At 36.9% G+C, this 18,788-nt stretch overlaps 1 protein-coding gene across 1 annotated transcript in view; it reads right to left on the minus strand.

The window, feature by feature from the left end:
• The window catches only part of DCAF5 (DDB1 and CUL4 associated factor 5), a 40,032-nt gene extending 21,931 nt beyond the window's left edge, over positions 1–18,101 (minus strand). Inside the window, exons 1-5 of the mRNA XM_070938723.1 lie at positions 17,888–18,101; positions 7,732–7,875; positions 5,980–6,016; positions 4,787–4,926; positions 2,355–2,484 (exon numbers count right to left, since the gene is read on the minus strand). Coding sequence (XP_070794824.1) covers positions 2,355–2,484; positions 4,787–4,926; positions 5,980–6,016; positions 7,732–7,875; positions 17,888–18,101 — 665 coding nt within the window. The remainder of the gene's footprint in view (positions 1–2,354; positions 2,485–4,786; positions 4,927–5,979; positions 6,017–7,731; positions 7,876–17,887) is intronic.
• Positions 18,102–18,788: the final 687 nt, after the last annotated feature.

The raw sequence follows: 18,788 nt of genomic DNA on the forward strand, positions 1-18,788 counted from the left end.
ACACTTTAAAGACTACCTTATCATATAACCACAGGATATTCAGACAACTTTTTTTTGGCTTCATAATTGCTTTGTCTAAACCTTCTGAGATAAATCATGCAGAAGCTGGGATATGGTCAATTATGATAATAGTTTCCTATATTCTCAGGAAAGAGCATCATGTTACATTTGTATTTCAAAGGTAGAGAGGCCAGAACCCAAATTTATTTATGTGTGTCAAGGTTTTAAAGAATAAACTGAATATCTTAATGAAAATATTCATTTTATCTCTTAACTCCCCATCTCTCCCCTCCCGTCCTAACTGTAAGTGCTTACTGGGCAAGGAGTTGAACCACTGCAGAACAGTGCCTTGAATCTCCCCTCCTTGCAGGTGTCCAGAAGAGATTTGGTTTAAGGAGGTACATACCATCCCGTGTCAGATTTCACATGGGAGAACTGGTGATTTATAAAAATCCCATGGCCCCTTTCTTCACTGGAAAGGGTGTAGACAATCTACTTCCTCTAGCACGCTTCACAATTCTACCCACAGTCTCAATAACTTTCTCTAAGACAGGAGTGTTAAACTTGCGGTGACACATCATCACATGATGTATTGCAACTTCTCCCCCTTTGCTAAAACGGGGGTGGGTACGGCCAGTGTGTGATGCATCCGGCCCACAGGCCGCAAGTTTGACACTCCTGCTCTAAGACATAGGGCAATAGTTGTCAAAAATAGACCTAGCAAGACCCTCTTTCAAAACTGTGGGCATCAATCCCTCCAAGAGAGAAGTGTTAACTACCTCCCAAATCTAGGAGAATTAAGGATTAAAGAGCCAAGAATGGGCATGATTTGAGTTCACATACTATTTGGGACAGCTTGGAGAACACTTTATTCATTTCTTCAGAATCTGCAGGCCAAAAAAGAATTCCAGATAACATGGCAAGACATTGCCTCATTCACCATGACAGACTTTGCCCAGAAGATACAATTTTACGCTATAGTACTTACAACAGTGAATGCAAATGCAAGCTGCCCAATACTGACCTGCAGTAAAAACATGCACAAATATGCTACTAAATTGTATGGTTCCACACAATTAACCACTTACAATTACAGAGATTTTAAGTGACTTTAATGCATTTTAAAGTCTAGTTGAGATGTGGGGGCATATAAGATAGATAGACAGACAGACAAGAATGTAATTGTGTGTAGTGTTATCATCTGGATTTCTAGAACTGAATGAACAATTACTCGGCATTCTTTCAATACTATTATGGCCAATACTATCCTGACAGTTTACGAATATAAGTGGAGAAGGAGGAAATGAGTCCATGTGTTTTTAGTTGAAACTAATCATTTTGGCCATTCTCAATTGACACAATAGAGAAGAGGCATTCAGAGGCCCAATTTAACTGCAACCATATATACCCTTGATGCAAGACTTAACAATTTTATTTGACATATATATCCAATAGCATTGCAAATCCAGGATAAGGTAAGAAAAATGTATCTAAAGTTACAGTCACTATCATCACCCCACTTTTACTATATTGCAAGGCAAAGGAGGTACCAGAAAGAAAGGAATGCGGTTATGCATGCACACATATGCTAAGACACTGTCTTCAATGCAGCTGCACAAACCATTTCAATGATACAAATGCAAGGCAATTTGAAGAGATATGATCTATTCATGTTACTCTGCATTGTGAAACACTTGTTTTAAATAACATGTTTCACCAATATGAAATGACAGAATGCCTAGTGATACCTTCTTCATTTGCAACATTCAAAACTAAGGTAGGATGTACTTCTAGCAAGCTCCAGGTATTGTAGGCAATTCTGCTAGATAATCTGTAGGTCCTTCTGTTCTGATATCAAACGAATTGAAAAATATATGAAATGCACATTAAGTCAATTAAGCTTCATGTGAAGTAATAATTGAAGCAGGAACAACCAATCATGTAACAGCATTTTTATACACAATGTAAATATGATATATAGGAAATAATATAAATGGTCTATTGTATCCATATTGGTAGAGATTAGAAGTGCATTAAAAGGGAATTAAATAATAAAGTAATAATCCATTCTTGCAACTCTGAGAACCCAATATAGATTGAGCAGATAGTTCCCCATCTAAAAGCCAGGTATTTTTACTTCAAACTGAAAAGTTTGTTTAAATAATCTGGATAAAAAGTTCCAATTTATCAGTATTGAAAGAATGCTCACTACAACATTTTTCTATATATTATATGATATATAGAGAAACTTTTACCGAGGAAATTTTAAGGATAAATCAAATTCTTATCAGATTATAAATTTCACTCTTTCCAATTTCATTAAACAATACCTAACAAAGCATGTTATTCTTTACCTTTGAGGTTTTCGAATATCCCAAAGCCCAACACCTTCTTTTGAGTTGGCAGTAGCCAGTAATCTAGGCTCCACTGGATTGAACATCACACTATGAAAGGCAGAAGGATAATTTGCCAAGCAAAAGGGCTCTGTTAAAAAAAAAATACAGCTTTAAAGGTGATACATTTTCAATATTTGCCAATAATTCTTAGAATTAATTTCAAGTTGTTCTGGCAGAGGTGTCATATCAGAGTTTAAATTATCTTCCCATAACTCCCACAAAAATGATAAAACAGTACTCTCTACAGAAATATGCATTAATACAAATAGGCTCTTTAGTCTTAATCTTGAACGTGATCAATAGCAACAAATAATTTAGATTTGACTATGCAATGGCATTTTCAAGTTATTGTACCTAAATTCTGCAAAGTATGTGTTCACTTGCATATACAAAACAATGCTCCAGTCTGCAAGGTATTTTGCAGAGTTGTTAAAGGAGCTTCACTGATGATATTATTAGTTGGGAAATGAAACATCTGTAAGCATGCGATCAAGCTCAGAGAGCATCAAGGACTCTACAAGAGCCTCACTTAACCATTTAATTAAAATTGAATTATTTTATCAAAATATGGCACTGAAATGAGTTTAATAAAGTATTGGATTTTCAGTGTTTTCTATTATAACTTTAATACGTTTATAAACTGCTATTCACAATGATAATGGTTGCCCTTTCAACATCTTAAAATATGCTTGCTATTGGCAGATATCAAGAGCTCATATTCTGTGGAAATATTTATATTTTTCATTGTATTTCTCTATTTCATTGCATTCCTTCAATTCTTCTCACTATTAAAGTCTTTTCTCCCAAGTATCTCTAATGGATGTTAACTCTAGAATGCTTGTATTAACTATTAAAGTCTTTTACATTTGCTTTTACTGTGAATATAAGCTTTATGTACTTACAGTCTACTGTGGCTTGCATTCTATTTCCTTACAGTTTAACATTAATGTGAGTCAGATCATTATGGCTTATTATTAAAAATTCTTGAGAATCAGAATTATATGGGAACTAGGCCACATACTAATATCCAGATGACAAAGACAAGTCTATAATAACTTCAGTAATTAAACATTACAGTTTAAGCTTGTTTTTAAATTTGCTAAAAGCTAAACACTTAATGTAATAGTTAGCAAGCTGGAAACCCCAATGTGGTTCCTAAATCAATTTGACTAGGTTCCCACAAAAAGCTAATCTGATAAGAAATACAGATTTTATCATAGTGCCACACTGAACTTTGCCTTATATGTCTAAGCTTTTTGGCACCCATTCTTATTGCTTGGTAACATTTTATTTCCCAAATGTTTACATTTTCAACTGAAATACATTTTATGCTATAAAGAGCTGTGCTTTTTTTTTCTTCCTCCTTCTCTTCCTCTGTCAGGATTTGCTTTTATTACTCCTGATGACTACAAGTGTATGTAGTTTTCTAGGCAGCACTTGCCATTGCCTTCTTCCTAATGCTAAGATTATGTAACTGGCCCAAGGTCACTAGCTGGTTTTCCTATCTAGGCAGGACTAGAACTCTGGTTCCCAGGTTTCTAGTCCAGAGTCAACCATTAGACCAAATTTGTTCTACTATGTAAATATTTGAAATTGAAGAACAGCATAAAAATTAATTAAGTTCTACAAAACATGAGATGGCACATCTCATTTCATTACTATTTAAAGTTAGAGATACCAAGTTTTTGAAGCCACAGGAGGAAAACACTGCCCCTTCCAGGGGAACAAACATTTTAAAAAAAATTCAAATACATGCAATTCTTCCCTTATCAAACTAAACTTAGGTTTTCTGTTTTAACAGAAAAAATGTTGTTCCCAACACTGAGATACCATATATATCTCAGTGTCTCATTGCCTCTTTGTAGCAATGGCAGAAACTGTATTTACTATTCCTGACATGATTCATCATGGTGGAAGGAACATCATTATCAAGATGATATGAGTGCAGAATTCCTCTGACATAGTCACTCTTCCAACACGTTCTGAAAGGCATGCCTACCCCACCCCATTCCACCCTAATTTATTTTCAGTCTTATCTGAAGCAAACCAAAAATTATATTGGAAAGAATTGCTTTACTTTTTCTCACTTCTTCATATTGCATATTTGAAGTAAATAAAAGTCTCCTAAATAATTATCCTAAAATAATTTTGTTTATTTCAAAGGAGAAAACATTTCATAGCATTTTTTTTCAGTTTTGCCTAAATTTTCCTTTGTTTGGAAAATTTAGAAAGATCATAGAAAGAGATGCCATGTCTCGTCTTCCCTGGTATTTTCGTCTGTCCGTCCGTCCGTCTGTCCCCCTGATACAGTATATTCATATATTTGTTCAGTGCCATCTGTCACCAATGAAGTAAATCAATGCTCAAACTCATGCAGATGTAATTCTCACCTCCCTGAGAAGACTCTCTGATATCCCAAATGAGAACTCGACCATCATCAGATGAGCTTGCAAAAACATTATCATCAACTGGACTCACGGACAGTCCATAGACTGCATCTTCATGGGCAAACACATCCAGAGTTTCACCACTGAAACATACACCAGCATCATCAGCTTCTTATCTTTTACAGTGACAACGTGCTAGAAAATTTATTTCCAGATATTTATAGTCCATTATCCCATACATATCCGTAGAAGCAAGGGTATATAGAAAACTCATCTACAAATATGTTAATACAATGCAATTCTATATAAACAACGACTATCATATTTGGACTGAAAAATTCTAAAACACTAATAGAATTTTCTGTATCTATTGCTGCCATCAAATGGCTTTCCAGGTTTTTGCAAGCCAGATATAGGCTACCCAGAATGGTGGGTTTTTTTTTGGTCTTTTAATGACCCTGTAATCCTTTGCATAGGGATGGAATCAGGGCAACTGAATGGAGCTGAGTGTTTATTGGATGGATGCCCTTCCTGTCGCCAATGCAGAGTTCCCAGCAGATAATTTCACATTATGCCCAGAGAGAGAAATATCTGCCACTACCTAGGATCAAACTTACAGCCTCCTGATTGTGAGGCAAGAGCTCCACCTCTAGGCCACTGCACCACCCAAATAGGCTACCCAGAAATGCCTTATTCAATTCAGTAGAAGTCTCTCATTAGAAAGTATGCAATGGCATAAGCATCTTGATCTTAATGCAAAGTAGACAGGAAGACAGATAAGCTTCTGTCTTCCCCGTTATCCCTTATATCACTCATCTTTAAATTCAAAGAAGTTTCAAACTGCTTGCACAGTTGCCCTCTTAGTAGAGAGTAGCATATATGCTTGAAGCACATGGATTAACATGCTTGTAAGGGTGACCTTGAGAATGTTACATTAAGTAACAATGCAATTCTACATGCCGCTTTTTGAAAGTTAATCTTACTGAAGATGGGGGTTATTTCTGAATAGATTATTGCAGTGAAAACTATGGGATAAATGGAATATTCCCACACATTTAATCATGTAAATATTTTAGATCATCAGATATGAATAAAATATCCTACAACTTAGGCCCACTGATATTTCAGTATTTCTCCTTCTCTCCATCATTACTCTGGGGTAAAGAGTATTTAGACATTGGAAAAAATGCATTTACCTTTGGACATCATGAAGCAAAACCTGTTCATCATTACCTATAAACAGAGACAGAATTTGGAATTTAGTAACATGAATGTAAATGAGGAGGATAGTGGTCCTGCAGTTTTCATTTAGAAAAAGAAAAATGATCTGGGAACACAAGAAAGAAATGAGCTTTTTACTTTTATTGTGGGCCAAATATTTATGACAATGATTCCTACTTATTGGGTTGCTTTTGAAGTCCAAAGCAATAGCAACTTGCTGTGGAACAGCAGTAAAAGAAGTTGTCTCTGGAAATTCTCAATCATTCTGGTCATGGCTGTCTGAGAGGTAGTCTTCAAAAGGCAACTTCTTACAGAGAAAGTCCAGCTGCCTTTTGAAAAGCACCTTTGGGATCATAAGATAAGTTGTGTACTACATGTCCATTCTATCTTTAAAGGCACTAGGGTAGTTAAGTATGGAGAAGTTCTACAGAAAAAAGCCCACTACCCTTTATCACAATGTACATCACAGGAATATACAGGATTTGGAATCCTTTTGATTACTGATTATCTGTATCTCTCAATTAACTCACTCAAGAAGGGCAAACCTTTGCCAATTGGGAAACGATTTGAATGGCCTTATATAGAGAGGTATGGCAGGGATCAGTAACTACAGTGGGTGGAATGATATTTCAAAATGTGTAGAACATGATACAACATGAGTGGAGTTTTGAGGAATTCATGGTCTTTTGTTTTAAATGATGCCAAGCCTATTTTAGCTTTACGTTACAGTTTCCATAATGTTTTTCCCTGCAAAATGGTGTGAAATTAGACTTCTGTGCATCACTGAAGTAATGTTCAAGTTCTGGGATCCTCCAGGAGCAACAACAATAGTGCAGAACACAGAATGCTTTTCCATCTAATCAGAAAAAAGTACAGGTGGTCCTCGACATGAGACCACAATTGAGCCCAAAATTTCTGTTGCTAAGCAAGACAGTTGTTAAGTGAGTTTCTCCCATTTTATGACCTTTCTTGCCACAGTTGTTAAACAAATCACTGCAGTTGTTAAGTTAGTAAGATGGTTATTAAGTGAACCTGGCTTCTTCATTGACTTCGCTTGTCAGAATGTCACAAGAGGTGATCACTTGACCCGGGACACTGCAATCATCATAAATATGAGCCAGTTGCCAAGTGTCCAAATTTTTATCACATGACCATTGGGATGCTGCAATGATTGTGTGAAAAATGGTCATAAATCACTTTTTTCAGTGCTGTTGTAACTTCAAATGGTCACTAAAGAAATGGTTGTAAATAAGAGGACTACCTCTATTTTTTTTCCTACTATACGTTAAAGATAGCTCAGGTTAGGAAGAGGATAATATTGCTTATTTAAAAAAATATTTTGGTACATCATTTTTCTGTGCATATCAAGATTATAGAGCAATCGGGACAAAAAAAGGGGCATTATATAACTTTATTAAAATAGGGGGCTATCCTGTGAGGCACTCTGCCAGCATATCCAATGCAGCTGCCAACAGCAGTGAATGGGAAAAAAATCATTGTCAATGACAATGTGCTCAGAAGGTTGGTTGATCTGTCTCTCTCCAGTAACAGGAAATTTCTTTTCAATTGTGCAGCCTCAATAATATTGCAAAAAAAAAAAAAAAGTTTGGAGATATATATTGGAACTACTTAAAAATTCTGTTCCGATTGAAGCAATATGTGAATGGAAACCAATCAACCAATCAATGAAAGCATTCTTGCTTTGTTTTAAAAACTTTATTGTTTACCTCCAGAAAAGATTCTGGTGTTACCACTATTAAAAGCCAGGCAGAAGATATTAGAGTGATGTTCTCCTTTCAGTTGAACAGGCTTGACCCTGGAGTGGATTGCTTGTTCCATATGCCAGAGCAGAACTCGACGGTCATCTCCACCTAGATGGTATAGAGCACAATATTCAAGAAAAGCACTACAAGCATCTATATACCTTGTGATATCAAATCCTTAATATTTTAAGCCTGCATTGCTGGATCATATGAAGAGCCACTACAAGTTAGGATGAATTACTCCATTGTTGCTCGTTCTTTTTTCTAAACAGAGGCTATTATATAATAATGAATTAAGATGGGAAAAAAGGGGGAAAACTCTAACAGCTATAAAAATATAACCAGACAAGTTTTTGTTTTCGGCATTTGCATTCATTCTCCTATGTAGTTTGGATAATTTTTTTATTGAGAACTCTAGACTGTAAAACACTGACCAGAAATCTTGCTTCTTTGAATGAAAGTATTTTATATTATAGATCTCTTCTTGATAGACACTTTTTGAAATACAGAAGATTAAATACAAATACCCAATACAACAGTGAAATAATATGTATTATGCTTGAATCCAGGATTTTTGGCCTAGGATGTCAAAACTTAAAGGGCACCAATGCTATCTTCCTTCCAAAAACAAAATCTATTTTACAAATCCAGGAAGGAGGTGGCATCATCTGTAGGAGGTGGCGCCATCAGTCAAGGTAGCTTACAGATGCCATATACCTCTGAGCTAGGACTGTTTGTGTCACATCACCCAATCTCAGACCAAAGACTTTTTGAAAAATAGATTCAAATCTCAGGTAGGAATAAGTCAACATGTATATAATGTATTTATTGCATGTAAAAGCTACCTTTCCTTCAAGATACTCAAAATGACACGTGTAGCTTTCCCTTTTTATATTTATCTTCCAGATAATGCCATGAAGGCTGAAAGCATGACTTACCTAAGGGTATCTAGTGAGAGTTTCAATGTAGAATTGGGATTTGACTTAGGATATTTACAGTTCTAGTCCAATACTGTGGTATTGGCTAACATATTTCTAATAGATTTACTATTCATACCATGTTTAAGTAAGGGGTTTAATACAATTTATCCCTGCAATGAATTTTCCTGGCTGCCGTATCTTTTCAACATTCTTTCAGAATCACAGGAAGAGCATTAAAAATAATTCAAATTTACTTGAATTCAAAATCTTAACATGAGAGAACAAACTTGAATATTAAGACCCATACATCTTTGGCTTTTTACAAATATCTTGTCAAAATTATCAGTCATATAATCAATCTAGGTTTATAGGTATGATGGTAGCTCCTACACCCAACATTGTCATATGAAAAAAAGTCTTCATCAGAGAAAAGCATCATAAATCTTTTGACTTTCTGTTAGTTACAATATAGTTTTTCTAACATATTAACATATATTTGCTCAACTTGAGCCTTTGGTGTGGTAGCAAACTTTATAAAATAGGAGAAATGTGTATATTTAGATATGCAACATAATGAATAGCTGAAATAATTAAACAGATGAATTAGGATATGTCCTAGAATTGAAATATAAATTAAATGAATGTTTTATTGTGTTGTTTGAGATTTGCCTAACAAGGATCTAACTATTTATTACTGCCAACAGCATGTTTAGACATTCCTCTTAACTGAAAAAAACCTCACTAAATACAGATTGAGGTGTCTATCTGGGAGATTACCAGAACATAAAGTATTGAGACTATCCTTTTTCATAAAGGATCACAAACACTGGTCCAACAGCTACATCATCTTATTTAACTCTGATGGTAGGAGAATGGATGACATTACCATAGCAGTGACATCTGCCCAGAGCATTGTGTCATTGCAACAAAGGTCATTTCACTGTCAAAACCAAGTCTGGTAACTGCCTAGAATGGAGCATGATAATCTCTATCCTTCAAGAATACACGAAAGCTAATAGAACTAAAAAACAATGAAAACCTCCACATTCAGAAGTGCTTTTATTTATATCTCAATTTCCAATAATCAGAATTATATTTTATTATGCCTGGCTGCTAAAAGTGGAAAGACTTATCCCCAACAGCGTGTGCCTCTCTTCAACAGTAACAGAACACAGGACAGAAAATATTTTGCAGCCAAGAAGTTTCCATAAACATTTGCACTACTCAGGTGACCCTGAGGACACAGGTAAACCTCCAAGTGGCCTTAACGCCTCTCTATAAGAATGCAGCTTTGGGATAGGGGTTGAATTTCTAAATTCTATTTAATCCAGCATTAAAAGATTATTCAGAGATACATTAATGAGTGGGTGTATAAATTATGCCCTCTCCCAATGTGGCTGTGAGAAATAGATTATAAATTTTAATTTACATTTTCAACTAACCATCATTATGCCGTATACTGAAACTGTAACTGTAATTAGTATGAACTATGTCTTTTTAAGCCAAGAAGTATCATTCACGGGAGGTTTCCCTAAAACATAGTTAAAATTTATTCTTTATCTGGTTTCAGATATAGCAAGTAACCACATTTGAACACTTAAAGAATGTTTCCTGTCTTTTTTTCATAGCCTGTTTCAGTGTAGAGAAAGTGAGGCAAAATATGGAGAAGGCTCCTGACTGTTGCCGTAATCCATAGTATAGTGTGCAAATTATCTGGTTCCTAGCAAAAGAGACCAATAGACAGGTTTAATTTCTACTGGAAGGTATTCCTGTATTCTAGTACTCATCAGACATACTGAAATTACACCAATGACAACTGGCCCCAAAATAGATTTTTTAAAGATTTTGAGGCATACTTAAATGAAAGCATGTGGTTTTTAAAAGACCCTATGCTGTGTAGAGATTTAAAAGCTAGAACCAGAATTTTGAATTGGACCTACAATCAAATAAGCAGTCAATGGAGCCAACATAAAATCAAATTTACATGCATCTAGCCAATACATGCAACATTTCAATTTTTATGCATTGATCCAAATTCCACCTCAACATCTCTATTGCTGCAACTCCAAATTTGTTATGAGTGCCTTTTCTGGACAGGTATAAAGCACAATATTATTGCTGTAGAGCTGTCCGATAGTGCTGCAAAAAATGAAGCGGCAAAGATCATAAGCACCTCTTCAATATTTTATACTGCATTTGGACAATACTATTTCTCCATTTTAGGTCAGACATACAGTAATTGTTCTTGGTTTATTTTGAATTGCCTTCTATTTTATCTTTGTCCATCTTCTATTAATAGTTTAAGAATCTGGTATCCATTAATACTGACTTCTCAATCATACTAGAAGCCCTGGAACTGCAGTAAATTATCTAGAGCAAACAGTATGTACTGTACTAAATAGATATCATGCTCTCCCTCAACTGAGTGATCTCATTTTGTTCATAATTATGAGTGACAGTCATTTAACTTGAGTTAAAGCAAGTTAACTATCAAATCCCAAAGACTGTTTACAGTGCAGCAAGCCCTGGCCTATTTCAGAACTCTGAATATTTACAGTAGTTCTACAGTGCTTTTCATTTAAACATCAAAGTGGTTCAAAGGAAAAAAAGTACCATATAATAATTACAATAAAAAGTAAAGTAAAAAAAAGTTTTTAAAACCCTAAAACCAACAATGAACAAATGCCAGAAATTATGGCAGCTAATTAAATAGACAACAAGCCCTGGTTAAAGAGGTAGATATTAAGTTTTGAGAAAAAGACTCCACACTGGGGATGCACATAATTTTAATTAGAAGTTTGCTCCAACGATAGATGACACTACAGACACTTCTTGTTTGAGTATGTCTGTGAGTAAACAGATAATTCTGCAAATAGCTTGGTCCCAGACTGATTAGGTCTTATAAAACAAACACCGCCATCTTCAAAAAGGTTTACAAGCTGATTGGCAGCCAAGGTGGAGGTTTCTACATAGTACTGTAAGATTGTACCCAGTGAGACACTTTGAGTAACTTTGTCACAACATTCAGTGCTAGCCACTTTGGGGGGATACATAGGCCTTCTAGGTGGTTGCTGGCTTTTCTCTCCTAGCTATAACCATCATTTTCATCATGAATGAAAATCCCCAATTACTACGGTATTTCCACATAAAATATGTGTTATAGCTACTCCCTCTTCTGTCTAGCCAATGGGAAAACCCTAAATGCAAGGAATAGCTGTTGCCTCATTGTGATACTTGCTCTCCATCTCATTCTTGAATTTATATTCACCTACTCCTGTGGTGAATATAACTTTGCTGAACATTAAATAAACTGAGGTGACCATGCAGTTTGGTTTTGGAATCAAAACCTCTGCAACCACTATCTGAATTAGCACACCAGTTTTCTTTTTGTCAAGTAAAATTATCAACTTAGCTTCCAAAAATATTTTTTTTTAAAAAAAAGAATGTGAAATAGAGTAATTGTATATGATAAATCAACCCCCTCTTCTCTGTGACAGCCCCTCAAGCATTGGTGCATAGCTATCATGTCTAATCCTTTAATTTTTTTGTTAGACATATCTAGTATCCTTAGCAGTTCATCATACGGTTTAGCCTCCAGACCCCATATCATCTTTGTTGCTCTGGTATTCTGTTCTAGCTATGTGCCCTTTTCCATTTTTTTATACTTGTCGTTCTTGTTCATCAGTTTGTTAGGGAGCTCTTTGTGCAACCATGTTGGTCTTATCTGTTTTCTTTTGTTTTTCTTTCTCTATGGTATTGTTTTTTATTTCAGCCTTTAGTATTTTGTTTTTCAGAATTCCCCATGCATCCTGAACTGTTTCTCCTTCTAAGATTTCCATCCATGTAATCCTTCCTAATTTCTTTTAGTTTGTTAAAATCAGCTCTCTTAAAATCTAAAACACTGGCCTGACTTTGTTCAGTTGTCTGTGCCTGCATTATGCTGAATTCTACTATGACATGGTCACTCTCCCAATGTTTTTTTGTAAAAAGGGAAAATAAAAGAGGTATAATCTATAATTTAAATCTCACATTAACTCAAATGTATTTTTTATATGGACCTCATTATTTCTGTGTTCTGATTTTGCCCATTGTTAAGAGACCTTTCCCTAGCAATGCTGTCCTCCAGATATGCACACTCCCAAAATTTCCCAGCTACATGACCATTGCTGAGAAAACTGAAAGTTGTCCACACATTTCAAGGCTTCCAATGTTCAGGAAGGCTGTTTTCTCCACACTACTCAAATACCATGTTTAGCCTTTGGTCTGAAAAAGCAAGTACCACTGACATCAGCAAGTTTACAAACAACAGATAAAACAAACCTTTAGAACTGATTCTGATTACTTTTGTATATTCATATTATATTATATCATTGTTATTGTATTTTCTTATATATCTTGTAAACTTCCAATTGTAAAATTCAATTGGATTGAGACAGTGTATAAATTTCCTAAATAGGTAAACATTGATTCATATTTGAAATGACAGTTTACAAAAGGAAGATGAGTTGTTTTCATCCTATCCCAGATTCTGAGTCTGAGTTCCTTGGAGGAAACAATACATTTAACTTTAACAATACAAATGCCAACAATGGTCAGAGCAAAGTCAAATGAGGGAGAGAGAGGGAACAAATGATGAGGCAAAGTTATTGAATGTTAATATTTGGCCAAAAATAGAGAAAAAGTTTGATTTGAGAAGGATCTTAAGACAATCAGAAGAGTATACAGTATAGGAGAAATAGAACACCTTCCTAAAACACCTATGAGAAGACAGCTTGGAAAAAATAGAAAGTCTCTTGGAGGGTTACCACAAAGCTTTCATCTGACAGTATTGTAGGGAGATAAAAACTGAAGAACAAAGATCATCCACAGAGTTATTATCTGAAAGAAAGGATTAAGAGAGGGAGAAGCTTATGCAAAGTCATAAATATTTTAAAGTTTAAGAAAATATTTGTGCTACATGGAGAATTCATATAGGACTTTACAAGGATTATCATAGTATCTGACAAATGTGAGTTTGGAATTCGTTTAATACTCATATACTGTAGACATACAACAAATGCAATTTATGGCATAGTAGTACAAATAGTAGTAGTACAAGAATGAAAGTGCTATTGTGTCAGGCTGCTTCTTCTGCCCAGTAGTTATCATTTACTGTTTTGTATACTCTCATATCACCAGATTCCAGGTATACAAAACTATAAAAGCAACACGTACAGTAAAATATCATACATCCCCCAACACCATAAAATCTGCTCCAGACATTTAAAAACAAAAAAGAAACAGCTGCAGTCATCAATAAGCTTTGAAAGCCAGCCTGAATAACATTCTTAAAGCCTTATAAAAGGGAATCAGATGCATCTTGGAGGTAAGGTTGGGGCTATCACAAATAAAGCCCACGTTTTGATCTGTGTCTCTCTCCCCCCCCCCATATTCTTCAAAAGCAGGCTTTACTAAATGACTTGACAGAATGAATTTCAATATTCAAATTCATATTCAAGAAACAGTAATCCTGTGCATATCAATTCCAAATGAAATACTCCTGAAGTTAGTCACACTTTTGGATGATATCCAAATACATAGGCTATTTCAGTAGAGATCCGATATGTTTATTTGTTCCTGAAGTATTCATAAAAAGTTTTCCGATTCCTTATTTTGGAAAGAAATAAGCCATTTAACTACTCAAGGTAATCAGCAAAGTTTTAGACAAGTTGACATAACTTTTTAAAATCCTTTATAGCTTTTTTATTGCAGAATGGCAACTAAAGTGTAAAGATGTAAAATGCACATAGTAATATAAATAAAATATTACTAGTAATATAACATATATTACTAGTAATAGTAATATACTATTACTAATAATAACAGTAATATATAGTAATATACGCTATATTATTATATGTATTCTACATCTTTATATTTTAATTATCATTCTGCAAGAAAAGAGCTATAAAGGATTTTTAAAGTTACATCAATTTGTCCTAAACCATGATATGGTAGAGCTTGTAAAATGCATGTAAAGTGTAAAGATGTAAAATGCATACAGTAATATAAATAAAGTATTATTACTGGTATTGCTAGTAATATATTACTGGCAATAGTAATATACTATTACTAATAATAGTAATAGTAAAATATGTTATATTACTATATGCATTTTACATCTTTACACTTTACATGCAATTTACAGTCTCTATCATATTTAAAAGCTCTTTGTTAATCAATGAAAAAGACATGATTTTGTTATCTTCTGTTAATCACAGGCAACTTTTGCAGCACTGTAGCTTATCTTGGTCAAATAATTACTTTCTCTTCTCACTCTCCATTAAGTAATCCATCCTTTTCTAGTTTGCAAATTTCTTTAGAGGAAAATAATTACTGAAATGTGATTCCAGTGTAGTAGTTTTCTGCAGTAAAATAATCATCAAATAATATAGAAAATAAACAATAATTTAGAATTATCGGTTTATTAGTAGTTTAACTTGTGATTAAAAATTTCTTCCTTCGAAGGACAAAAAATTCTAATAGGCTCATCATACTGTAGTTTATCTACTGTAGGACAGTAGATGGTTATTAAGTTATTAATATTTCCTTATTGTTTCTTTAAAGAAACTGCAGACATATTTACTTAAATCTGCATCATATTCTTTAAGACATATCATTGTTCTTGCATGTTAATGATATATGGAATATGTTCAGCTCTAATGAAGGAGGATACATATTGAAAAACTTTTGTTTCAAAACAGTGGAAGTTTGCATTTATTTGATTCAAAATCTCTGCCACTTCACAGAAGTTCTTCCCTTTCTTCACTATACTGCTTAGTCTGTCACTATATGTAAATATACTTAAATGTAATGAAAGTCAGATAAACATAATATTAACCATTTAAAGCCCTATTAAATAAAACAGTATCTGATTATTGCTAACATCATACTTGGCAACATATATATGTCACTTAAGAGTCAGCTTCAATTGAAGTGGTTTATAAGCTTTGTAAAATGAATATTTTTGCACTTCAGTTACCATCTGGAGATAAGTGGTTAAAATGTAGCTTTTCCAACAAGCCTTGATATGAACACCTATGCTTTGTTTCTTATCTGATCACCAGCAGGCTTTTAAATGTTTTGTTGCTTTATGAAAATTGTTGTTTATGTTTTTAAAATGCTTTTTGTGGATGAACTGCCTAGACATGTAAAAAAAAGTGGCATATAAAAATACTGGAAATAAAATGCTGGTATAACTGAAATACTATTTGATATTAAGCCAAATGATCTGTCACCCAACTGCCAATAAGGAAATTGTTTTCATTGCTATGGAAGGCAGTGTGGTATAATGGATAGAATTGGTTTGACTAATTGGCTAAACATGAACAGAGATGACGACCTCGGGCCATCTTGTGTAGTTGTTTTCAGGCTAAAATAGAAAACATTAAAATACCTTATATACTTAAGGTGTTATAGAAGTGATTATGTGGTATCACTAGTATAATAGCATTGTATTATCAATACTAATCAATAATGTAATATTGTGGTGTAATAAAATTGCTTTGTTTTAAAGACTGAGCTCATTCAAGGACTAGGTTATAATGTGGGAAATGTGTGACTGTTGATCTCTTTCCTTATTCTCTTGAAATGAACCCAAAGCTCTCCTTAGCTTCAGATTTCCAACTTTTTTTTCTCTTGAAGACAGAGATGCTGTGGGACAGTCCTTAAGTTGGAAAAATATTAACGTATTACCAAAGAATTAGCTATCCAGTCAGGCCTATAAAAAGGATTTATATATGCCTTAATGGGAGACTCAAATCCGAAGACCAAAACTACAAACAGTGTAGAAAACCAAGTAATGGTGCTTATTATTCCTTATAAACTGTGTTGGGGGAGGTGTCTTGATAACGTGCTCTCTTAACCGTGGTTGAAGAGAAAGAAAAATGCCAGGGCCGCGTCTGACTTGCTCCTTGTCAAAATACTCCCCGGTTGGTTACGCGGAGGAAAGCCTGGGCTGCGTAGAAGAGGCACCCGCGCCTTCCCCGGCTAGTGGGAAGCCAAGGCGAGCGGAGGGAGATGCCACCTTCTGTCGCCTCCACGCTTTGGACGGAATAGGCCATCGATTCCCCGGCCTGTCGCTATGAGGAGCTCAAGGAGAGCAAGGCCTGCGGTTCCCACTCAAGCCCCGGCCTGGAGTTTGCATTTCCCCTCGGAGAGGGGTGTGGGGGGGAAACTCCGCCTAAAGCGGCAGCGGGGGCGGGGAGAGCTGGCAAGAAGGGAGAGCTGCCCTCGGACTCCTTCTCCGGTGAAAGGCGCGGAAGGAAGCGGCGAAGCCCGAAGGGGCTCCTCCCTCCTTCTCGCCCACCACCCCGTCGCCGCAGCTCACGCCAACTCCGAGGCTCCCCGACACCTGACAGCAACCTCCCTCCCCTCCCCGCCTCGTTCACTCGGCTCCACTCCCGCCAGCTGCAATTAAAACTGGCCAGTAAAATAAGCATAGGTTGCCCCCCCACCCCTTTTCGGGGAGAGGGGGGGGGAAAGAGAGAGAGAAAAGCTAGCAAATTACAATGACTCTTCTCGCAATAGGGGCTTCCTTCGTCTCCATCCCGTTTTCAAAAACCACCCCCGTCCCCCTAAACGGAGTAAAAGGGGGAAAAAAAATCTGACCCGGACCCCCCCTCCCCCCTTTTCAAATCCGGACCCAACCCCCCTATCTCGGACTCCATTTACGACGCCTTGCGTCTCAGTTACGGACTTCATCGGATGTCACTGGGAATTTCTACGCCTCTTTTATCCATTTTGTTTCCAGTTACTCCGACACCTCCAGCATTAATAACATCCTGTTATTAATTAATACACAAGACACCCAGAGCAAAAACAAAACTCCTAAAAACCTTCCGGAGGAGCCACTGCGTCCGGATGGGGAAGCCCAACTCCCCCCCCCCACTCCACCCATCTCCCTCCTGCAAGCCGGAGCGCAATAAACAGGATTGGGAACAGGGGATAGGACCATCCCCCTCCCCCCCAAACTGTCAACCATTTTAGATCTATATTTGGGAAACCTTAGGGTGTGTTTGGGGGGGGGGAGAGGGAGGGCATCTGTTTCTCCAGGCGGGCTCGGCGATGCGGGGCGAGGGGAGCGGAGAAGAAGAAAATTGGGGGGCGGAGGGGGGGGGGAGGAAAGGATGGGAAGGGGGGAAGAGGAGGGCTTGTATTACCTGAGACCAGCCATTGGCCTCCATTGTTGGAGAATTCAATGGCATTGACACAACCGAAGTGGCCCAGCAGATCCTTCTTGTAGAGGTTTCTACAGCCTCGCAGGCGCCTCCGCTGAAAGTCCTGGGTGAGCAGAGGGTCTCCCTGCAAGCCCCTCTGGGACAAGAAGCCCACGACTGACCTCATGTTGCCCCCTAGGCCAGCTCGCCGTCTCATGGTGCTGGTGCTGGTCCCCCACTTGCCCCCCTCGCTCCTTCGCTCGCTCCCTCCCTCCGCTTTCTCCCCGCCCTCCCTTGTTATGGTTATGATGATTTTCTTTAGCCGGCCATAGCAGGGGAGAGGTATTAGACACTCCGTTGCTTCCTGATCCACTTTAAACTCCTCCCCTGCCTTACAGCAGCGGCGGCGGCGGCAACAGCAGCTGATTCACAGCTGCAGCCTTTTCCTTGATGCGATTCTTCTGCCGGCTGCTTCCTTGGATTGAACGTTGCTCGAGGGGCCAGTGGTTTTGGAGGATGTGCTCTTGACTAAGTGGTTCCTTACTACCACCACCATCATCACTATCATCATCACCACCACTCCTTCCCTAAAAAATCCAAGATCGGCGGAAGTATATTTGGCTTTCGCCGGAGACCAAAAAGACGTTGAATCCACCATCACTTTTATGTTACGGAGTTGCAAGAGCGGAAAGCCAGTAGATCTCGCTCGGGCGGGACGAGAACGGGTAGATACGATAAAGAGCGGCGAACCGCCAGATGCCGTTTGCCCTACCGTCCTTCTTCACAATTTCCATTAAAGTAACTTATGAAGTTGAGCAGGCGTAATAAGACATAATCACTTTTCAGGAGCTTCGGTGGAGTTTTCATCAAAATTCTTTCTAGGACAATAAAACTTCTTGGCCGG

This window comes from Pituophis catenifer, unplaced genomic scaffold (genome assembly GCF_029215685.1).
Source record: "Pituophis catenifer annectens isolate HBS135680 unplaced genomic scaffold, rPitCat1.0.hap2 SCAF_1, whole genome shotgun sequence".
Lineage (NCBI taxonomy): Eukaryota > Metazoa > Chordata > Lepidosauria > Squamata > Colubridae > Pituophis > Pituophis catenifer.